Source organism: Urocampus carinirostris, chromosome 16 (assembly GCF_059441175.1).
Source record: "Urocampus carinirostris isolate Australia breed hairy pipefish chromosome 16, RoL_Ucar_1.0, whole genome shotgun sequence".
Taxonomy (NCBI): domain Eukaryota; kingdom Metazoa; phylum Chordata; class Actinopteri; order Syngnathiformes; family Syngnathidae; genus Urocampus; species Urocampus carinirostris.
In genome coordinates, this window is record NC_142364.1 from 2,890,987 (window position 1) to 2,915,701 (window position 24,715).

Genomic DNA, 24,715 nt, shown 5'->3' on the forward strand with positions numbered 1-24,715 from the left:
CGACGTCCCTGCAGCAGATAGAAATCTTTGTGCCCAGGGTTACACCGCCTCGTGTTTACGTAGATAGCGAGTCCACCTCCTCTCCGCTTCCCGCAGGCTTTTGTGTCTCTCTTTGCCCGAACAGCGCTGAAGCCGGGTAGCTCCACGTTAGCGTCCAGGATGCTAGACGTGAGCCACGTTTCCGTAAAACACAGCAAACTGCTTCGATGTTTTTCACTAGTACAGCCAGTTCGTCTGTCTTATTTGGTAGAGAGTTCACATTTCCCATGATTACGGACGCTACCAAGGACTTATAACGCCGCTAGCTGCTTAGCTAGCTCCAGCTCTGCATCCAAATGAATTCTTCAGGGCAAGGAGTTGATTCCTCGAATAAACGCATTTTTGTGCGTTAAAACCCATAACCATAGGATAGAAAGTCATCCAAAGTGAACACCGAAGATAGAAGCAGACAATAAAAACAATAAATCTGCAATTGTGTGCAGCGTTTGCTTCTCGCCATCTCGACCCTCCCGAGTGTTCAGTCCACTGGACTCGGTGGCTCCCCCAAAGGGAAATCCAGCAGATGCGCTTTCATGACCAAAGAGAGGACTGAGCAATGTGAAATTGTTCTCATCACGCCGAATGCTCCGTTGCGTTCAATGGCTCGGAAATTTGAGCTCCGCTCAGCGACGAAAGTGGTGGGAATGGGCGCCGGATTCACTGAACATTTCATGCGCATCCAGCCGACTGAAAAGAAGTTCCTAACTAGTGAGGTACGAGTAAAAACGGAGGCACGTTTACAAATTTGCTGATAAAAGAATACGCAGACTGGCTAGTAAATAAGAAAAAAAACCTAATACATCATTTTGACATTTTGGGAGGTTTACTCAATTTACTCGTTAGTTACCCAAAAATTTATTGTTCCGAAAGAAACAAGGGCAGTGACATTTTCTGGAAATTTTGGAGGAAGGACATAAAACAGAAGCATGTAGAAATGGAGGGAAAGGAGAAGAAATGAGGGAGTGAATGAGAAGGAAGGAAGGAAGAAAGGAAGGAAGAAACAAGGTAAGATAGGAAGGAATGAGGGAAGAACGGAAGGAAGAAACAAGGGAAGACAGGAAGGAAGAAAGGCAGGAAGGAAGCAAAAAGAAACAAAGAAAGAAAGAAAACAAAGAAAGGAATGAGGGAAGAAAGAAAGGAAGGAATGAGGAAAGAAAGGAAGGAAGGAATGAGGGAAGAAAGGAAAGAAGGAATGAAGGCAGGAATGAAGCATAGAAAAACAAAGAAAAAAAAACAAAGACAGAAAGGAAAGAAGGAAGCCAAGAAGGAAGGAAGCAAAAAGAAACAAAGAAAAAAACAAAGAAAGGAAAGTAATGAGGGAAGAAAGGAAGGAAGGAAGGAACAAGGGAAGATAGGAAGGAAGGAACAAGGAGAGATAGGAAGGAAAGAAGGAATGAGGAAAGGAAGGAATGGGGGAACAAGGGAAGAAGGAAGGAAAGAAGGAAGAAAGGCAGGATGGAAGCAAAGAGAAACAAAGAAAGAAAAAAAAACAAAGGAAGGAAAGAAGAAAGAAGGGCAGGAAGGAAGCAAAAGGAAACAAAGAAAGGAATGAGGGAAGAAAGAAAGGAAGGAATGAGGGAAGAAAAGAAGGAAGAAAGAAGGGAAGATAGGAAGGAAAGAAGGAATAAGGGAAGAATGGAACAAGGGAAGAAAGGAAGGATTGAAGCAAAAAGAAACAAAGAACGAAAAAAAGAAAGGAATGAGGGAAGAAAGAAAGGAAGGAATGAGGGAAGAAAAGAAGGAAGAAAGAAGGGAAGATAGGAAGGAAAGAAGGAATGAGGGAAGAAAGGAACAAGGGAAGAAAGGAAGGAATGAGGGAAGAAAGGAAGGAAGAAACAAGGGAAGATAGGAAGGAAAGAAGGAATAAGGGAAGAATGGAACAAGGGAAGAAAGGAAGGATTGAAGCAAAAAGAAACAAAGAACGAAAAAAAGAAAGGAACGAGGGAAGAAAGAAAGGAAGGAATGAGGGAAGAAAGGAAGGAAGAAACAAGGGAAGATAGGTGGGAAAAAAAGGAATAAGGGAAGAAAGGAACAAGGGAAGAAAGGAAGGAATGAGGGAAGAAAGGAAGGAAGAAACAAGGGAAGATAGGAAGGAAAGAAGGAATAAGGGAAGAATGGAACAAGGGAAGAAAGGAAGGATTGAAGCAAAAAGAAACAAATAACGAAAAAAAGAAAGGAACGAGGGAAGAAAGAAAGGAAGGAATGAGGGAAGAAAGGAAGGAAGAAACAAGGGAAGATAGGTGGGAAAAAAGGAATAAGGGAAGAAAGGAAGGAAGGAAGAAAGGAAGGAATGAGGGAAGAAAGGAAGGAAGAAACAAGGGAAGATAGGAAGGAAAGAAGGAATAAGGGAAGAATGGAACAAGGGAAGAAAGGAAGGATTGAAGCAAAAAGAAACAAAGAACGAAAAAAAGAAAGGAATGAGGGAAGAAAGAAAGGAAGGAATGAGGGAAGAAAAGAAGGAAGAAAGAAGGGAAGATAGGAAGGAAAGAAGGAATGAGGGAAGAAAGGAACAAGGGAAGAAAGGAAGGAATGAGGGAAGAAAGGAAGGAAGAAACAAGGGAAGATAGGAAGGAAAGAAGGAATAAGGGAAGAATGGAACAAGGGAAGAAAGGAAGGATTGAAGCAAAAAGAAACAAAGAACGAAAAAAAGAAAGGAATGAGGGAAGAAAGAAAGGAAGGAATGAGGGAAGAAAAGAAGGAAGAAAGAAGGGAAGATAGGAAGGAAAGAAGGAATGAGGGAAGAAAGGAACAAGGGAAGAAAGGAAGGAATGAGGGAAGAAAGGAAGGAAGAAACAAGGGAAGATAGGAAGGAAAGAAGGAATAAGGGAAGAATGGAACAAGGGAAGAAAGGAAGGATTGAAGCAAAAAGAAACAAAGAACGAAAAAAAGAAAGGAACGAGGGAAGAAAGAAAGGAAGGAATGAGGGAAGAAAGGAAGGAAGAAACAAGGGAAGATAGGTGGGAAAAAAAGGAATAAGGGAAGAAAGGAACAAGGGAAGAAAGGAAGGAATGAGGGAAGAAAGGAAGGAAGAAACAAGGGAAGATAGGAAGGAAAGAAGGAATAAGGGAAGAATGGAACAAGGGAAGAAAGGAAGGATTGAAGCAAAAAGAAACAAATAACGAAAAAAAGAAAGGAACGAGGGAAGAAAGAAAGGAAGGAATGAGGGAAGAAAGGAAGGAAGAAACAAGGGAAGATAGGTGGGAAAAAAGGAATAAGGGAAGAAAGGAAGGAAGGAAGAAAGGAAGGAATGAGGGAAGAAAGGAAGGAAGAAACAAGGGAAGATAGGAAGGAAAGAAGGAATAAGGGAAGAATGGAACAAGGGAAGAAAGGAAGGATTGAAGCAAAAAGAAACAAAGAACGAAAAAAAGAAAGGAATGAGGGAAGAAAGAAAGGAAGGAATGAGGGAAGAAAAGAAGGAAGAAAGAAGGGAAGATAGGAAGGAAAGAAGGAATGAGGGAAGAAAGGAACAAGGGAAGAAAGGAAGGAATGAGGGAAGAAAGGAAGGAAGAAACAAGGGAAGATAGGAAGGAAAGAAGGAATAAGGGAAGAATGGAACAAGGGAAGAAAGGAAGGATTGAAGCAAAAAGAAACAAAGAACGAAAAAAAGAAAGGAATGAGGGAAGAAAGAAAGGAAGGAATGAGGGAAGAAAAGAAGGAAGAAAGAAGGGAAGATAGGAAGGAAAGAAGGAATGAGGGAAGAAAGGAACAAGGGAAGAAAGGAAGGAATGAGGGAAGAAAGGAAGGAAGAAACAAGGGAAGATAGGAAGGAAAGAAGGAATAAGGGAAGAATGGAACAAGGGAAGAAAGGAAGGATTGAAGCAAAAAGAAACAAAGAACGAAAAAAAGAAAGGAACGAGGGAAGAAAGAAAGGAAGGAATGAGGGAAGAAAGGAAGGAAGAAACAAGGGAAGATAGGTGGGAAAAAAAGGAATAAGGGAAGAAAGGAACAAGGGAAGAAAGGAAGGAATGAGGGAAGAAAGGAAGGAAGAAACAAGGGAAGATAGGAAGGAAAGAAGGAATAAGGGAAGAATGGAACAAGGGAAGAAAGGAAGGATTGAAGCAAAAAGAAACAAATAACGAAAAAAAGAAAGGAACGAGGGAAGAAAGAAAGGAAGGAATGAGGGAAGAAAGGAAGGAAGAAACAAGGGAAGATAGGTGGGAAAAAAGGAATAAGGGAAGAAAGGAAGGAAGGAAGAAAGGAAGGAATGAGGGAAGAAAGGAAGGAAGAAACAAGGGAAGATAGGAAGGAAAGAAGGAATAAGGGAAGAATGGAACAAGGGAAGAAAGGAAGGATTGAAGCAAAAAGAAACAAAGAACGAAAAAAAGAAAGGAATGAGGGAAGAAAGAAAGGAAGGAATGAGGGAAGAAAAGAAGGAAGAAAGAAGGGAAGATAGGAAGGAAAGAAGGAATGAGGGAAGAAAGGAACAAGGGAAGAAAGGAAGGAATGAGGGAAGAAAGGAAGGAAGAAACAAGGGAAGATAGGAAGGAAAGAAGGAATAAGGGAAGAATGGAACAAGGGAAGAAAGGAAGGATTGAAGCAAAAAGAAACAAAGAACGAAAAAAAGAAAGGAATGAGGGAAGAAAGAAAGGAAGGAATGAGGGAAGAAAAGAAGGAAGAAAGAAGGGAAGATAGGAAGGAAAGAAGGAATGAGGGAAGAAAGGAACAAGGGAAGAAAGGAAGGAATGAGGGAAGAAAGGAAGGAAGAAACAAGGGAAGATAGGAAGGAAAGAAGGAATAAGGGAAGAATGGAACAAGGGAAGAAAGGAAGGATTGAAGCAAAAAGAAACAAAGAACGAAAAAAAGAAAGGAACGAGGGAAGAAAGAAAGGAAGGAATGAGGGAAGAAAGGAAGGAAGAAACAAGGGAAGATAGGTGGGAAAAAAAGGAATAAGGGAAGAAAGGAAAGAAACCTTTGTCAAATATTCATAGCTTGCCGTTTTTTGTTTGTTTTTATTGAACTCCTAGGTATAAATGACAGTAAGGAAGTCAAGACATCACAAACGAGCCCAGAAAAATGGATGCGTTCAATATTATAAGACAAAAGTTATTTTCTTCTTTTTGTCCATAAAATCATGCCGACTGTTATAAACATCAATATCTTGTCAGAAAAGGAGTGAAGACATGAAAAGAGGAGCTAAGAAAAATGGATATGATAAATATAAGATGGAATATTCAGCCTGTCGATTATTATTCTTTTTTCATTCACAATCATTGACATCAATGTCTTGGCAGCTTAGGAGTTAAGACATGACTAGAGGAGCCAAGAAAAACGGATGGGATAAAAATGAGATCGGACACTTTTGTATTAGACGCCAATGTCTTGGTAGTTGTAGTAAGACACTACGAGACGAGCCAAGAAAAATGGATGGATAAATATAAGATGGAATTTTTTGGGTAAAATATTTAGCCTGTTTATAGCTTGTCGATTATTTGTTATTATTATTGTTATTTTTTCATTCACGGTAATTGACATCAGTGTCTTGTCAGCTCAGGAGTTAAGACATGACTAGAGGAGCCAAGAAAAAACGGATAGGATAAAAATGAGATCGGACACTTTTGTATTAGACGCCAATGTCTTGGTAGTTGTAGTAAGACACTACGAGACGAGCCAAGAAAAATGGATGGATAAATATAAGATGGAATTTTTTGGGTAAAATATTTAGCCTGTTTATAGTTTGTCGATTATTTATTTTTTTGTCTATTGTTCTTTTTTCATTCGCGATTATTGACATCAATGTCTTGGCAGCTAAGGAGTTAAGACATGACTAGAAGAGCCAAGAAAAACGGATATGATAAATATGCCATTCATAGCTTGCTGATTTTTCGACTATTTTCCACGACGTCAATGTCTTGGTAGTTGTAGTAAGACACTACAAGTCGAGCCAAGAAAAACGGATATGATAAATATGCCATTCATAGCTTGCTGATTTTTCGACTATTATTCACGACGCCAATGTCTTGGTAGTTGTAGTAAGACACTACGAGACGAGCCAAGAAAAATGGATGGATAAATATAAGATGGAATTTTTTTGTAAAATATTTAGCCTGTTTATAGTTTGTCGATTATTTATTTTTTTGTCTATTGTTCTTTTTTCATTCCCGGTTATTGACATCAGTGTTTTGGCAGCTTAGGAGATAAGACATGACTAGAGGAGCCAAGAAAAACGGATAGGATAAATATGCCATTCATGGCTTGCTGATTTTTCGACTATTTTTCACGACGTCAATGTCTTGGTGGTTGTAGTAAGACATTACAAGTCGAGCCAAGAAAAATGGACACGACGATAGTTTGTAGTATAAAAACGCTAGCTTACGTGCTGCCACTGCTCCTTGATGAGAGGACGATAGCGAAGGAAGTATTTGAGCGGGAAGTTGTCGATATCGGGCCAAGTGGCGGGACTCTGCCAGGAAACCTCCAACCGCCGGGCGTTGTAACGGATCGGGGTCGCCGTCACCTTCTCCGGGGGGTCCGGTTTGACTGCCAAAAGAAACCCAGCGTGAATAGACCACAGACGCAGTCCCGTTTTGAGCCAGGGGTGGCAGTCTCGAGTAAGGAAGCCACAGAGAAGAAGAGTGTCGTAATTCTGTCAAAATCTCGATGAATAGGCCATTTTCGGGCTAATATCTTTTATTTTTGATGCAAATTGGCTTTTGTGTATAAATGTAATCGTCAAAAAAAGTCATTTGATATGCAAATTAACCTGCATAATTATACAAAAGCACAAATGAGATGCCACGCCCACACAAAAATTATTCCCACTGCATGCAAATTTGATCCTTTGATTGACGAATGCTCCCCCCGCCGTGAATACTTAATGAACCATTATACACATGAACCAACTGTTATGCAAATGAACCTATATTTTTGTTAGGCAAATGATCCTACCACACCCATGTTCTGCAAATAGGTGTGGCATTTGATATGCAAATTAACCCTCATAACTATACAAATGAGATGCCACGCCCACACAAAAATAATTCCCACTGTATGCCAATTTGTCATGCAAATTTGATCCTTTGATTGACAAATGCTCCCCCCCCCCGTGAATACCTAATTAACCATTATGCACAAATGATCCTACCACACCCATGTTCTGCAAACAGGTGTGGCATTTGGTATGCAAATTAACCTGCTAACTATACAAATGAGAAGCCACGCCCACATAAAAATAATTCCCACGGTATGCCAATTTGTCATGTTGTCATGCAAATTTGATCCTTATTGTCAAATTTACCCCCCCCCCGTGAATACTTAATTAACCATTATGCACATGGCCCAATTGTTATGCAAACGAACCTACACTTTTGTTATGCAAATGATCCTACCACACCCATGTTCTGCAAATAGGTGTGGCGTTTGATATGCAAATTAACCCGCATAACTATTCAAATGAGAAGCCACGCCCACACAAAAATAATTCCCACGGTATGCCAATTTGTCATGCAAATTTGATCCTTTGATTGACAAATGCTCCCCCCCCCCGTGAATACCTAATTAACCATTATGCACAAATGATCCTACCACACCCATGTTCTGCAAACAGGTGTGGCATTTGGTATGCAAATTAACCTGCTAACTATACAAATGAGAAGCCACGCCCACATAAAAATAATTCCCACGGTATGCCAATTTGTCATGTTGTCATGCAAATTTGATCCTTATTGTCAAATTTACCCCCCCCCCCCCCCCGTGAATACCATTATGCACATGACCCAATTGTTATGCAAACGAACCTATATTTTTGTTATGCAAATGAACCTATATTTTTGTTATGCAAATGATCCTACCACACCCATGTCCTGCAAATAGGTGTGGCATTTGATATGCAAATGGACTCATTCGTCTCTGCTGGTGAGTCCAATTTGTTATGCAAATAGGGGTTGTTAATACCCTATTGTGGTGACACATTTATGCAAATAAGTCATTTATAATGCAAATGTAACATATTTATGCAAATATGGCCCTTTGTTATGCAAATCATACGTTTATGAGTTTCTTTTATTATCTTAATATACAGGTTGATATGCAAATGACTTGTGTACATTAGTTTCCTTGTTATGCTAATGTTTAATGTATGTTTATGTAAATTATATGTGTTATTCATGCTAATGCTTTTCATTGTTTTAAAAAAATAGTGGTTATATTCATGATAATGAGTAATAAAATAGGATTTACATTCCTCGCATTCGTGAGTGAGACCCCATTTGCATAGCAAAGACACAGATTGGCATGGGCGTGATATGGGCGTGGTTTTGTTATGATATGCAAATGATTCGTGCTATTTATGCTAATGAGTAATCAATAAAAATACTATTTCCATTCCTCACATTCCTGACATTCCCGAGTGACAGGACTCATTTGCATAACCAAGAAACACATTGACATAGAAATGGTTTGATTTTAATATGCATTAATTGTTTTATGCACGCTAATGAGTAATCAATAAAAAATACTGTTCACATTCCTCACATTCCTGACATTCCCAAGTGACAGGACTTATTTGCATAACAAAGAAACACATTAGCATAGAAATGGTTTGATTTTACTACGTGTTATTTGTTTTATGCACGCTAATGAGTAATCAATAAAACCGCTGTTCACATTCCTCATATTCCTGACATTCCTGAATGACGGGACTCATTTGCATAGCCAAGAAAAAATTGACATGGGCGTGACATGGGCGTGACATGGGCGTGATATGGGCGTGGCCATGTTGTAATATACTAAGGATCTCCTATATGCTAAGGGAGATAAATAAAACTGTTTAAATCCCTCACATTCCTGGCATATCTAAGTGATGGAATCTTTTGCATAACAAAGAAAAACGTTGGTGTGGGCGTGGCTTTCTCTTCATATGCAGATGATTTGTTCTTTGTAAGCCAATGAGTAAGAAACATGAAAAAGTTTATATTCCTCACATTCCTGAGATTGACGGGACTCATTTGCATAACGGAGAAACACATTGGTTGGAATAGTTTTGATTTTAATATGCATTATTTGTTCTATACATGCTAATGAGTAATAAAATTGCTGTTCACATTCCTTATATTCCTGACATTCCTGAGTGATGGTACTCATATGCATAACCAAGAAACACATTGACATGGGCATGGTTTCATTATGATATGCAAATGTTTCGTCCTATTCATGCTAATGATTATTCGATAAAATGACTGTTCACATTCCTCACATTCCTGACATTCCTGTGTGACGGGGCTCATTTGCATAAGCAAGACACACATTGGCATAGAAATGGTTTTGATTTTAATTTGCGTTATTTGTTTTATGCATGCTAACGAGTAATCAATAAAATCGCTGTTCACATTCCTCATATTCCTGACATTCCTGAGTGACGGGATTCATTTGCATAACCAAGAAACACATTTACATGGGCATGGTTTCATTATGATATGCAAATGTTTCGTCCTATTCATGCTAATGATTAATCAATAAAATGACTGTTCACATTCCTCACATTCCTGACATTCCTGAGTGACGGGGCTCATTTGCATAACCAAGAAACACATTGGCATAGGAATGGTTTTAATTTTAATATTCATTATTTGTTCTATGCATGTTAATGAGTAATCAATAAAAATGACTGTTCACATTCCTCACATTCCTGACATTGGGGCTCATTTGCATAACAAAGAAATACATTGACATGGGCATAGTTTTGTTATGATATGCAAATGATTCAGTCTATTCATGCTAATGAGTAATCAATAGAATTTCCTCACATTCCTGACATTTCTGTGTGACAGGACTCATTTGTTTAACAAACAAACACATGGGCATGGTAATGGTTTTGATTTTAATATGCATTATTCGTTCTATGCATGCTAATGAGCAATCAATTAAACCGCTGTTCACATTCCTCATATTCCTGACATTCCTGAGTGACAGGAATCATTGCATAACCAAGAAATACATTGACATGGGCATAGTTTTGTTATGATATGCAAATGATTTAGTCTATACATGCCCATGAGTAAGCAATAAAAATTAATGTTCATATTCCTCACATTCCTGACATTCCTGAGTAACAGAACTAATCTGCATAACCAAGAAACATATTGACATGGGCATGGTTTTGTTATGATATGCAAATGATTCGTTCTAATCATGCTAATGAGTAAGCAATAAACATTAATGCTCATATTCCTCACATTCCTGACATTCCTGTGTGACTGGGCTCATTTGCATAACAAAGAAACACATTGGCATGGGCATTGCTGTGTTTTGATATGCAAATGATTCAGTCTATTCATGCTCATGAGTAAGCAATAAAAATTAATGTTCATATTCCTCACATTCCTGACATTTCTGAGTAACAGAACTAATCTGCATAACCAAGAAACATATTGACATGGGCATGGTTTTGTTATGATATGCAAATGATTCGTTCTAATCATGCTAATGAGTAAGCAATAAACATTAATGCTCATATTCCTCACATTCCTCACATTCCTGTGTGACTGGGCTCATTTGCATAACAAAGAAACACATTGGCATGGGCATTGCTTTGTTTTGATATGCAAAATATCTTTTTTATCCATTTAAATGAATAGTGGCGGGTGTATCCCTTAACCACACGCGTGGTAGCGGTAAAGCGCTTATATTGGGATTAAGAAGTCGCAGGTTCGATTCCCTAATGCCCCTGAAAAACTGCTATTGGTATTGAGTGTGAAGCACATTGTAAAGAGCTTGGGGAGATCTTAAGAGACTTGAAAAGTCCTATGTAAATGAAGACCATAGATTAAATAGATTAAAATAGTGGTGGGTGGGTGGATCCCTTGACCACACGCCTGGTAGGGGTACCATTCCTGTGGTGTGTCTTGGGCAAATACACCATTCATCTCCCACTTCTGAACATTCCTGATCAATTGGCATGGGCTTGCTGGGTTATGTGTACAACTCGTTTGCATAAAAACCAGAAGTCATTCAAATTAAAAAGAAGCATTCAGGGCAGATTTTCGAAATTTAGATTCCCTTGGGAAGAAAATGTTTTTGTAAAATAAACGACAATGGTTTAATTTTCCTAGAATTTATGAATAAACAATGCACAGAACTACTAAAGGATTTTATACATTTGACTATAAAGGATTTTATTTATACGATTGATTTAGTTTAATGCAATAAAGATATTCACTGGCCGGGCTTTAGTTCAATGCCAGGGCAGGCTGTTCGAAATGCATAATATTTTGTTGAGGAAATTTTGATAACAGGACTCGTGGATTTGCTGACGCAGGACAACAGGCGTTGTTACGGGAAGCCTGACCTCAAGGCGCGCAAACAACTGCTTGGCACTCCTATGGGAGGAGCCGAGACGCAATCTTGTGGGGAGAAGATAACCAATAAGAGAAAGCTAAAGTTAGCTGCAGATGACACATAGCCAAATGGGGAATAGTGGGATGTCTTTGATTTGTTTGTTGAAACGTATAAATGATCCTGGGCAACTCGGACGGCGGCCGTCTCCTGTTTGCGCTTAGATCTAGTAGTTAGGAATAATAAACATCCGTCGCTGTGTGGAAATGGTCATTTTCTCTCAAAAAACAAGCGCGCCTAATTGTTGGATGAATGTAGGTCGTGTTCTGTTAATGGAGTCAGATAACTCATTCGAACAATTTGGTAAACGGTACATTTTGATATTTAATTCCCAACACTACCGATAGTTAAATATACGAACACAGACCTTGATAAAAGACAGCCTACGATATAAACATGACAAACACACGTAGCCTGGTCCCAGAACCGATAAACAGAAACGACCCGAGACGGATAAGATCGAAAACCCGTTTTTAATCACATTGCAGACGTCCAGAAACAGAAAGGCAAAGCAGGAAAACAGACAAAAAGACTTGAAAGTCATACGTCGGTCGCATTAGCAAAAGCAGTGGAAAGGTGTCGCCGCTAAAGCCCGAACGCGCAAAATCAGGCAAATTTATCACCGGCAGCGGAAGGCGAAGAAGCTTAATGAGGCGGCGGCCGAATCCGGGAAAACTGCAAACGATGCGTCGCTTCCTAAGTGGGGTGTTAATAAGTCGGCTACGACCGCTACACGATGCACTTGCGCCTTACAGACTAAGAAAAAAACAGGACGGCAGCAGGTTAATGTAAGCCATACTAAATGAAGAAACAAACGGGGACATTGATCTTTGACGTCTATAACAGTCTATGGCAAACTAGCTCGAGTGGACGTCGACAGACATCTCTCACAGTTTACCTAAAATGACGTCAATAGTCGTCTGTGGCAGCACAGCTAAGATGAATCTTTTATGTCTTATATCTCTCTATGGCAGAGTAGCTAAAATTGGTCTTTGATATCTATAGCAGTCTATATAAAGAAAAAAACGGAGACATTGAACTCGATCTTTGACATCTACAACAGTCTACGGCAAACTAGCTCGAGTGGACGTCGACAGACATCTCTGACAGTTTACCTAAAATGGCGTCAATAGTCGTCCGTGGCAGCCTAGCTAAAATGAATCTTTTAGGTCTTATATCTCTCTATGGCAGTCCAGCTAAAATCGGTCTTTGATATCTACAGCAGTCTATGGCATATGAAGAAACAAACGGACACATTAAACTCGATTTTTGACGTCTATAACAGTCTATGGCAAACTAGCTCGAGTGGACGTCAACAGACATCTCTGAAAGTTTAGCTAAAATAGTGTCAATCGTTGTCTGTGGCAGCTTAGCTAAAATTGATCTTTTAGGTCTTATATCTCTTTATGGCAGAGTAGCTAAAATTGGTCTTTGATATCTATAGCAGTCTATATGAAGAAACAAACGGAGACATTGAACTCGATCTTTGACGTCTATAACAGTCTACGGCAAACTAGCTCGAGTGGACGTCGACAGATGTCTCTGACAGTTTACCTAAAATGGCGTCTATAGTCGTCCGTGGCAGCCTAGCTAAGATTAATCTTTTAGGTCTTATATCTCTCTATGGCAGTCTAGCTAAAATCGGTCTTTGATATCTATATAAAGAAACAAACGGAGACAGTGAACTCGATCTTTGACGTCTATAACAGTCTACGGCAAACTAGCTCGAGTGGACAGACGTCTCTGACAGTTTACCTAAAATGGCGTCAATAGTCGTCTGTGGCAGCCTAGCTAAGATTGATCTTTTAGGTCTTATATCCCTCTATGGCAGTCTAGATAAACTTGGTCTTTGATATCTATAGCAGTCTATGGCATATGAAGAAACAAACAGAGACATTGAGCTGGATCTTTGACATCTATAACAGTCCACGGCAAACTAGCTCGAGTGGACGTTGACAGACACCTCTGACAGTTTACCTAAAATGGCGTCAATCGTCGTCTGTGGCAGCCTAGTTAAAATTGATCTTTTGGGTCTCATATCCCTCTAAGGCAGTCTAGCTAAAATCGGTCTTTGATATCTACAGTAGTCTATGGTATATGAAGAAACAAACAGAGACATTGAACTCGATCTTTGACGTCTTTCACAGTCTACGGCAAACTAGCTCGAGTGGACGTCGACAGACATCTCTGACAGTTTACCTAAAATGGCGTCAATAGTAATCTGTGGCAGCCTAGCTAAAATTGATCTTTTGGGTCTCATATCCTTCTAAGGCAGTCTAGCTAAAATCGGTCTTTGATATCTATAGCAGTCTATGGCATGTGAAGAAACAAACGGAGACATTGAACTCGATCTTTGACGTCTTTCACAGTCTACGGCAAACTAGCTCGAGTGGACGTCGACAGACATCTCTGACAGTTTACCTAAAATGGCGTCAATAGTAGTCTGTGGCAGCCTAGCTAAAATTGATCTTTTGGGTCTCATATCCTTCTAAGGCAGTCTAGCTAAAATCGGTCTTTGATGTCTATAGCAGTCTATGGCATATGAAGAAACAAACTGAGTCATCGAACTCGATCTTTGACGTCTATAACAGTCTATGGCAAACTAGCTCGAGTGGTCGTCGACAGACACCTATGACAGTTTACCCAAAATGGAGACAATCGTCGTCTGTGGCAGCTTAGCTAAAATTGATCTTTTAGGTCTCATACCTCTCCATGGCAGTCTAGATAAAATCGGTCTTTGATATCTATAGCAGTCTATGGCATATGAAGAAACAAGAAACAAAATCACCATAAAGTGAGATGTGGACAATATAAATAATGATAGCTAAGGCATTAGGAACTAAACTAATAACATGTTTAGTTATTTTTAGGAGATTAGGCAGAAAAGGGAAATTAGGCAGAAAAAGGAAATAAAACAACCAAAATCCTCATAAAGTGAGAAGTGGACTCTACAAATTATGATAGTTTAGTTCCTAAGGCCTTAGCTAAAAACATGTGCTTTTTTTTCTGGGTGTCTATGGTTTGTCCTTTACCTATGCTGGACTCCTCGAAGGAGATTAGGCAGAAAAAGGAAATAAAACAACCAAAATCACCATAAGGTGAGAAGTGGACTCTATAAATTATGATAGTTTAGTTCCTAAGGCCTTAGCTAATAAAATTTACTTTTTTTATGGGTGTCTATGGTTTGTTCTTTACCTATGCTGGACTCCTCGAAGGAGATTAGGCAGAAAAAGGAAATAAAACAACCGAAATCCCATAAAGTGAGATGTGGACTATATAAATTATGATAGCTAAGGCATTAGGAACTAAACTAATAACATGTGCTTTTTTTCTGGATGTCTATGGTTTGTTCTTTACCTATGCTGGACTCCTCGAAGGAGATTAGGCAGAAAAAGGAAATAAAAAAACCAAAATCCCATAAAGTGAGATGTGGACTATATAAATTATGATAGTTTAGTTCCTAAGGCCTTAGCTAATAACCTCTGCTTTTTTTCTGGGTGTCTATGGTTTGTTCTTTACCTCTACTGGACTCCTTGAAGGAGATTAGACAGAAAAAGGAAATAAAACAACCAAAATCCCATAAAGTGAGATGTGGACTATATAAATTATGATAGCTAAGGCATTAGGAACTAAACTAATAACATGTGCTTTTTTTCTGGATGTCTATGGTTTGTTCTTTACCTATGCTGGACTCCTCGAAGGAGATTAGGCAGAAAAAGGAAATAAAAAAACCAAAATCCCATAAAGTGAGATGTGGACTATACAAATTATGATAGTTCAGTTCCTAAGGCCTTAGCTAATAACCTCTGCTTTTTTTTTTCTGGGTGTCTATGGTTTGTTCTCTACCTATGCTGGACTCCTCGAAGGAGATGGTGCTGGAGGCCTTCCCCAGAGCGCTGACGGCCGTCACGTTGACTTTATAGGGGAAGCTGGAGAAAACCTCCGGGAATCGAACGTGGCACCGGTTCTTGTGGACCGCGTCTTTTTGCACCTCTAGGGAGCGCTGGTTGTGTCTAGAGTGGGGAAATAAGACGAGAGGGACAATGTGATTTACAGGGAAACGTCTTTTTGATTGTAATGGAGTGGTCATGGTTAAGAAGGGATAAAAGATTTGGTTTTTGAGTCCAACGCGACGGGCGCATTTCTATTCTGTAGGTGAGTCATGAAGAATCTTGTCGTTGGAGCTATTTTTAGATCTTGAAAGGTAAGGAGAATTCCATTCCTTCTTCCTCGCTTTCTTCCTTCCTCGCTTCCTTCCTTTCTCAAATACTTCCCTCCTTCCTTTCTTTCTTCTTCCAGCCATTCTTTTTTTACATCTTTTCTTCTTTTCTCCATTCTTTCTTATGTCCTTCCTTCTTTCCTACATTTTTCCTATGTCCTTCTTTCTTTCCTCTGTTCTTTTTTATACCCTCTACCTTCATTCTTTCTTAAGTCGCTCTGTCTTTCCTCCATTCTTTCCTCCATTCTTTTTTACATCCTTTCCTTTTCTCTCCATTCTTTCCAAAGTCCTTCCTTCTTTTCTCCATTATTTCTTACATCATTCTTTCTTTCTTCCATTTTTTTACATCCTTTTGCTTCCATTCATTCCCCATCCTTTCCTTCCACCATTTGAATCCCTTCTTTCCTTCATTATTTTCTTCTCCCTCCCTCCCTTCCTTCTTTCTCAAGTCCTACCTCCATTCTTTCTCACACCCTTCCTTCCTTTCTTCATGTTTTCTCACGTACTTTCCTTCCTTTCTCCATTCTTTCTCACCTCCTTCCTTCCTCCATTCTTTCTCACATCCTTCCTCCATTCTTTCTCACATCCTTCCTTCTTTCTCTATTCTTTCTTATGTCCTTCCTTCTTTCCTACATTTTTCCTACGCCCTTCTTTCTTTCCTATGTTCTTTTTACACCCTTTCCCTCCATTCTCTCTTAAGTCGCTCTGTCTTTCCTCCATTCTTTTTTACATCCTTTCCTTTTCCCTCCATTCTTTCTTAAGTCGTTCCTTCTTTCCTCCATTCTTTTTTACATTTTTTCCTTTTCTCTCCATTCTTTCTTACGTCCTTCCTTCTTTCCTATATTTTTCCCACGTCCTTCTTTCTTTCCTCTGTTCTTTTTTACACCCTTTGCCTCCATTCTTTCTTAAGTCGCTCTGTCTTTCCTCCATTCTTTCTTACGTCCTTCCTTCTTTCCTCCATTCTTTTTTACATCCTTTCCTTTTCTCTCCATTCTTTCTCAACTCCTTCCTTCTTTTCTCCATTATTTCTTACATCATTCTTTCTTTCCTCCATTTTTTTACATCCTTTTGCTTCCATTCATTCCCCATCCTTTCCTTTGCCCTTCCTTCCATTTTAATCCCTTCTTTCCTTCATTAGTTTTTTCTCCCTCCCTCCCTTCCTTCTTTCTCAAGTCCTACCTCCATTCTTTCTCACACCCTTCCTTCCTTTCTTCATTCTTTCTCACATCCTTCCTTCCTTTCTCCATTCTTTCACACGTCCTTTCCTCCCTTCCTCCATCTTTTCTTACATCTTTTCCTCCCTTCTTCCATTCTTTCACACGTCCTTTCCTCCCATCCTCCATTCTTTCACACGTCCTTTCCTCCCTTTCTCCATTCTTTCACACGCCATTTCCTCCCTTCCTCTATTCTTTCACACGCCCTTCCTTCCTCCCTTCCTCCATTCTTTCACACGCCCTTCCTTTCTCCCCTCCTCCATTCTTTCACATGCCCTTCCTTTCTCCATTCTTTCCCACTTCCTTCCTTCCTCCATTCTTTATCACTTCCTTCCTTCATCCATTCTCTCTTATGTGATTCCTTCCTTCCTTCTTTCCTTCCTTCCACCATTCATCCTCACTTGCTTCCTTCCTCCATTCTTTCTCACATCCTTCCTCCATTCTTTCTCACATCCTTCCTTCCTTTCTCCATTCTTTCTCACATTCTTCCTTCCTTCCTCCATTCTTTATCACATCCTTCCTTCCTTCCTCCATTCTTTCTAACATCCTTCCTTCCTTTCTCCATTCTTTCTCACATCCTTTCCTCTCTTTCTCTATTCTTTCACACGTCCTTTCCTCTCTTCCTCCATGTTTCTCACGCCCTTCCTTCTTTCCTTCCTTCCTTCCTTCTCACTTCCTTCCTACCTCCATCCTTTCACACTTCCTTCCTTCATCCATTCTTTCTTATGTGCTTCCTTCCTTCCACTATTCATCCTCACTTGCTTCCTTCCTCCATTCTTCCTCACAACCTTCCTTCATTCTTCCTCACATCCTTCCTTCCTTCCTCCATTCTTTCTCACATCCTTCCTCCCTTCCTCCATTCTTTCTCACTTCCTTCCTTCCTCTACTCTTTCTCACACTCTCGCCTCCCTTCTTTCTCACAGCATTTCTTCCCTTCTTCCCCTTCCTTCCTCCCTTCCTTCCTTCATCCCTCCCTCCTGCCCTCCTTCCTTTCCAGTTTTTACACCTTTCTGCCATTCTTACATCCTTTCTTACTTAAACCGATCGTCCAGAATTTGTATTTGGTAGCTATCCATTTATTCTAAATCTGACTGGATTATGTCTGGAGATACGTTATCATCATGTTGGAATTGAACCACTTCTTAAAAAAAAAGAGTATATGCACATAATAATATTATAAATGCAAAAGTAATATATCTTACTGAACGTCGACTTGGAAGGTGGTGGGAATGTAGGTGGAGTGCTGCTGGTGCCAGCTGCAGTAGAAGCCTTTGGGGTACGTGTTGGATCTGCACGAAACCACCGGTTCTCGCGGAGAAACTGCGGAAAAAAAAGGAAAAATATTACTTATTCCTCCCCCTCAAATGATGACGATTATTATTCCTCATGCATGGCTCCTTTCACAACTTGTATCCTTTGATTTCCACATCCAGTATCCTAAATATGATTCTCTTAGTAGCAGTGGAGGAAAAAATGAAAAATATTACTTATTCCTCCCCCTCAAATGATGACAATTATTATTACTCAAACATGGCTAAAATCACACCCGGTATCCTTTGATATCCACATCCAGTATCCCAAATAGGATTTTTGTCATAGCAGTGGAGGAGAAAAGGAAAACTATTACTTATTCCTCCCCCTGCAAATGATGAAGATTTTTATGACTCAAACATGGCTACATTCACACCCGGTATCCTTTGATTATTTCCACATCCATTCTCCCAAATATGATCTTGTCATAGCAGTGGAGGAGAAAATGAAAAATATTACTTATTCCTCCCCCTCAAATGATGACGATTATTATTACTCAAACATGGCTCAACTCACACCCGGTATCCTTCTATTTCCACATCCATTCTTCCAAATATGATTCTTGTCATAGCAGTGGAGGAGAAAAGGAAAAATATTACTTATTCCTCCCCCTCAAATGATGACGATTATTATTACTCAAACATGGCTCAATTCACACCCGGTATCCTTTGATTTCCACATCCAGTATCCCAAATAGGATTCTTGTCATAGCAGTGGAGGAGAAAAGGAAAAATATTACTTATTCCTCCCCCTCAAATAAGGACGATAATTATTACTCAAACATTGCTCCATTCCCACCCGGTATCCTTTGATTTCCACATCCAGTAACCCAAATATGATTCTTGTCATAGCAGTGGAGGAGAAAATGAAAAATATTACTTATTCCTCCCCCTCAAATGATGACAATTATTATTACTCAAACATGGCTAAAATCACACCCGGTATCCTTTCATATCCACATCCAGTATCCCAAATAGGATTTTTGTCATAGCAGTGGAGGAGAAAAGGAAAAATATTACTTATTCCTCCCCCTGCAAATGATGAAGATTTTTATGACTTAAACATGGCTCAATTCACACCCGGTATCCTTCAATTTCCACATCCAGTATCCCGAATAGGATTCTTGTCATAGCAGTGGAGGAAAAAAGGAAAAATATTACTTATTCCTCCCGCTCAAATGATGACGATTATTATTACTCAAACATGGCTCAATTCACACTTGGTATCCTTCGATATCCACATCCAGTAACCCAAATATGATTCTTGTCATAGCAGTGGAGGAGAAAATGAAAAATATTACTTATTCCTCCCCCTCAAATGATGACAATTATTATTACTCAAACATGGCTAAAATCACACCCGGTATCCTTTCATATCCACATCCAGTATCCCAAATAGGATTTTTGTCATAGCAGTGGAGGAGAAAAGGAAAAATATTACTTATTCCTCCCCCTGCAAATGATGAAGATTTTTATGACTTAAACATGGCTCAATTCACACCCGGTATCCTTCAATTTCCACATCCAGTATCCCGAATAGGATTCTTGTCATAGCAGTGGAGGAGAAAAGGAAAAATATTACTTATTCCTCCCGCTCAAATGATGACGATTATTATTACTCAAACATGGCTCAATTCACACTTGGTATCCTTCGATATCCACATCCAGTAACCCAAATATGATTCTTGTCATAGCAGTGGAGGAGAAAATGAAAAATATTACTTATTCCTCCCCCTCAAATGATGACAATTATTATTACTCAAACATGGCTAAAATCACACCCGGTATCCTTTCATATCCACATCCAGTATCCCAAATAGGATTTTTGTCATAGCAGTGGAGGAGAAAAGGAAAAATATTACTTATTCCTCCCCCTGCAAATGATGAAGATTTTTATGACTTAAACATGGCTCAATTCACACCCGGTATCCTTCAATTTCCACATCCAGTATCCCGAATAGGATTCTTGTCATAGCAGTGGAGGAGAAAAGGAAAAATATTACTTATTCCTCCCGCTCAAATGATGACGATTATTATTACTCAAACATGGCTCAATTCACACTTGGTATCCTTCGATATCCACATCCAGTATCCCAAATATGCTTCTTGTTATAGCAGTGGAGGAGAAAAGGAAAAATATTACTTATTCCTCCCCCTCAAATGATGAGGATTATTATTACTCAAACATGGCTCAACTCACACCCGGTATCCTTTGCTATCCACATCCAGTATCCCAAATATGATTCTTGTCATAGCAGTGGAGGAGAAAAGGAAAAATATTGCTTATTCCTCCCCCTCAGATGATGACGATTATTATTCCTCAAACATAGCTCCATTCCGACCTGGTATCCCTCGATTTTCACATCCATTCTCCCAAATATGATTCTTGTCATAGCAGTGGAGGAGAGAAGGAAAAATATTACTTATTCCTCCCCCTCAAATTATGACGATTACTATTACTCAAAAATGGCTCCATTCATACTCGGTATCCTTTGATATCCACATCCAGTATCCCAAATGTGATTCTTGTCATAGCAGTGGAGGAGAAAAGGAAAAATATTACTTATTCCTCCCCCTCAAATGAGGACGATAATTATTACTCAAACATTGCTCCATTCACACTTGGTATCCTTCGATTTCCACATCCAGTATCCCAAATATGATTCTTGTCATTGCAGTGGAGGAGAAAAGGAAAAATATTACTTTTTCCTCCCCCTCAAATGATGACGATTATTATTCCTCATGCATGGCTCCATTCACAACTTGTATCCTTTGATTTCCACATCCAGTATCCTGAATATGATTCTCTTAGTAGCAGTGGAGGAGAAAAGGAAAAATATTACTTATTCCTCCCCCTGCAAATGATGACTATTATTACTCAAACATGGCTCAATTCACACCCGGTACCCTTCGATTTCCACATCCATTCTCCCAAATATGATTCTTGTCATAGCAGTGGAGGAGAAAAGGAAAAATATTACTTATTCCTCCCCCTCAAATGATGACAATTATTATTACTCAAACATGGCTCAATTCACACCCGGTATCCTTCGATTTCCACATCCTTATCCCAAATATGATTCTTGTCATAGCAGTGGAGGAGAAAAGGAAAAATATTACTTATTCCTCCCCCTCAAATGATGACAATTATTATTACTCAAACATGGCTTAATTCACACCCGGTATCCTTCGATTTCCACATCCTTATCCCAAATATGATTCTTGTCATAGCAGTGGAGGAGAAAAGGAAAAATATTACTTATTCCTCCCCCTCAAAAGATGACGATTACTATTACTCGAACATGGCTAAAATCACACCCGGTACCCTCAGATTTCCACATCCTGTCCCCCAAATATGATTCTCGTAGTAGTAGTGGAGGAGGGAGTCATGATAAGCGGTCAAGAAGGGGAGGGGGAGGAACAAATAAAGGAAGACGCCGTGTACAGTGGTGAGGGGGAGGAACAAATAAAGGAGGAAGCCGTGTTACGCCAACCCCGGCCTCCCTCCAGATTAGCGGCTTTTCTTCTCGGCGAGTCGAGCGCACACCGGTCCTGACGTCCCCGGGGATATTTCCACTACACTAAGAAAGAAATACGGCGGAGATGAATCGATTTTAAGCGGCGCAAAATTAATTTCACACTTTGCGCTTCGTTAGTCGGCATCAGCGAGAATTAGGAGAGGAGGGAAGGGATCTTTTATTATTCCTCGTATTCCAGATCGCAAATATCGGATATTGGGTTATGAACACGCGAGAGTAGTTTAATGAGATTCGATTGGACGATGAGTAATAGATTAAGCTTTGTTGGCAGATAATTAATGTAGTGACTTTTCATTTCGAGTTCCTGCGTTAACACTTTTCCATATTTAGCGTAAAATAAAGACATTTATTTTTAGTATGTGAAGAATATTGTGATAAGAGAGAAAGAAAAAAAGAGAAAGAGAAAGGGTTGGACAAAGAGAGAGAAAAAAGAGAGAGAGAGAGAGAGAGAGAGAGAGGCAGAGAGAAAGAGGACGCAAAAAACAAAAGTGATAAAAAGAGAAATAGTCATAGAGGGGGAAAGAAAGAGAGAGAAAGAAAGAAATCCAAGGAGAAAGACAGAAAGACAGGAGAGAAAGAGAGAATGGAGAGAGAGAGAAGGGGAAAGCAAGAGAGAGACAGAGAGAAAAGAGAGAGAAATGGAAAAAAAGGAAGAGCGAGCAAAAGAAGGTAAAAAAGACAAAGAGAGAGATAAAGAGACAAAGAGAAACAAAGAGAGAGAAAAAGAGAGAAAGAAATGAGAGTGGAGGGAGTGAAAGAGAGAAAAAAGAGAGGGAAAGAGGACGCGGAAAACAAAAGTGATAAAAAGAGAAATAGTCATAGAGGGGGAAAGAAGGAGAGAAAGAAGGAAATCCAAAGCGAAATAGAGAGAAAGAGAGGAGAGAAAATAAATGGAGAGAAAGAGAGAAGGGGAGAGACAGAGAAGGGGAAAACAAGAGAGAGACAGAGAGAAAAGAGAGAGAGAGAGTGAAAACGCAAAAAACAAAAGTAAAAAAAGAGAGAGAAAGGGTTGGACAAAGAGAGAGAAGAGAGAGAGAGAGAGAGAGAGAGAGAGAGAGAGAGGCAGAGAGAAAGAGGACGCGAAAAACAAAAGTGATAAAAAGAGAAATAGTCATAGAGGGGGAAAGAAAGAGAGAGAAAGAAAGAAATCCAAAGAGAAATAGAAATACAGAAAGAGAGGAGAGAAAGAGAGAAGGGAAGAGAGAGAGAAAGGGAAAGCAAGAGAGAGACAGAGAGAAAAGAGAGAGCAAAAGAAGGTAAAAAGACAAAGAGAGAGATAAATAGACAAAGAGGAACAAATAAAGAAAAAAAGGAGAGAAAGAAATAAGAGAAAGAGATGGAAGAGAGAAAAGAGAGAGAGGGAAAGAATACGCAAAAAACAAAAGTGATAAAAAGAGAAATAGTCATAGAGGGGGAAAGAAAGATAGAGAAATAAATAAATCCAAAGACAAATAGAAAGAGAGAAAGAGAGGAGAGAAAATAAATGGAGAGAAAGAGAGAAGGGGAGAGAGAGAGAAAAGGGGAAAGCAAGAGAGAGACAGAGAGAAGAGAGAGAGAAAAGGAATAAAGGAAGAGAAAGAGAGGGAGGGAGAGAGAGAGAGAAAAGAGAGAGAGAGAGAAAGAGGACGCGAAAAACAAAAGTGATAAAAAGAGAAATAGTCATAGAGGGGGAATGAAAGAGAGAGAAAGAAAGAAATCCAAAGAGAAATAGAAAGACAGAAAGAGAGGAGAGAAAATAAATGGAGAGAAATAGAGAAGGGGAGAGAGAGAGAAGGAAATAAGAGAAAGAGAGGGGGGAGAGAGAGAAATAGAAAGAGAGAAAGAAATCTCTCTCTCTCTCTCTAATGTATATCTATACATCTATATCTATATCTATATCTATATATATATCTATATATAGATATATATAGATAGATAGATAGATATAGATATAGATATAGATATATATATACTGGCTATTGTTACAAATGGCCCGGCACATAACTGCATACTGTGCAGTTGTGTATCCCTGCATGCTCTTCGTGTCGCTGTCACAGTTGAGAGAAGAGGAGGAGGGTTTCTGGCAAAATTCCACTAAGTCTTGGAATTTTGGGAATGGAATCCCCTGAAAAAAGTGCTGACAAATTGGGCTATCGCTACCTCGCTCATAGCTGACGGATCGTCAAAAGCTCAGAGACAGACGTCACTGGATCAGTTTTTCAAGAAACGCCAGGCAGAAAGGTAAATGAATATTTTTCCTCATGTTTTATGTTTATTGTGCAACAATCTAATTTGCTGTTCCAATGCTCTTATATGATTCATACTTTTACTTGGAACGGATTAGCGTATTTCCATTCAAAACGCGTCTCTACTTATGAAGTTTTCAGGTTATGAAGCTACTCCCAGAGAGCTTTTTTCTCTTCCCTGTCTGTTTAACTTGAGAGGCGGCGACCAAGCAATCCCGGACGTCAAACTGTCAGCGTCGGTGTCGGCCCACCGCCACCTCGAAGACAGAGACGGATGACACCGGCAGGTAGAGCGGACCCCCCCCTTTTGACCCCCCCGACTACGGATTCTAGCGGCTCATCCAGAACCAGAAAAAATCTCACCGATTCCGTTTGAGTGACCAATTTGCCAGCTTGTCTTCTTCTATTTTTCGCTTTACGGCGTTATGAAAAGTGTCGTGTTATACGGGGAGGGGGCGCTAAGACCCCCTTTCACGGATGAGATGGAAAGGTCATGAAGTGAGTCTCAAGGACATTTGGAGGTACTGTATTTTTGGCACACCTAATTATAAGCCGCACCCATTTTTTTTTTGCATCCTTGTAGAATTTTTGTTACTAATCATTGAAGTAGTCAGTAATTAATAAATCTATTTTGTTCAATTATTTCATAATAATAATGATATGATAATACAAACATTTTATGTCAAAAACTGGAACAGGATCAGGACCCAATATCAATCCTGTGCGTCCTGTTGTTTAATATCGATTTCCAGTTTTGTTCCCATCTAGTTTGTCCTGTTTAATTTTGATATCAATCCTGTCTGTCCCGTCCTGTCCGGTATCGACCCCACATGTCCGATAT

General features: G+C 39.5%; 1 protein-coding gene across 1 annotated transcript in view; it reads right to left on the bottom strand.

The window, feature by feature from the left end:
• cntfr (ciliary neurotrophic factor receptor) overlaps window positions 1-24,715 on the bottom strand; it is a 291,539-nt gene that overhangs the window by 36,088 nt on the left and 230,736 nt on the right. Inside the window, exons 5-7 of the mRNA XM_088319978.1 lie at window positions 18,003-18,120; window positions 15,214-15,380; window positions 6,353-6,516 (exon numbers count right to left, since the gene is read on the bottom strand). Of these exons, the coding sequence (XP_088176104.1) occupies window positions 6,353-6,516; window positions 15,214-15,380; window positions 18,003-18,120 (449 nt within the window). The remainder of the gene's footprint in view (window positions 1-6,352; window positions 6,517-15,213; window positions 15,381-18,002; window positions 18,121-24,715) is intronic.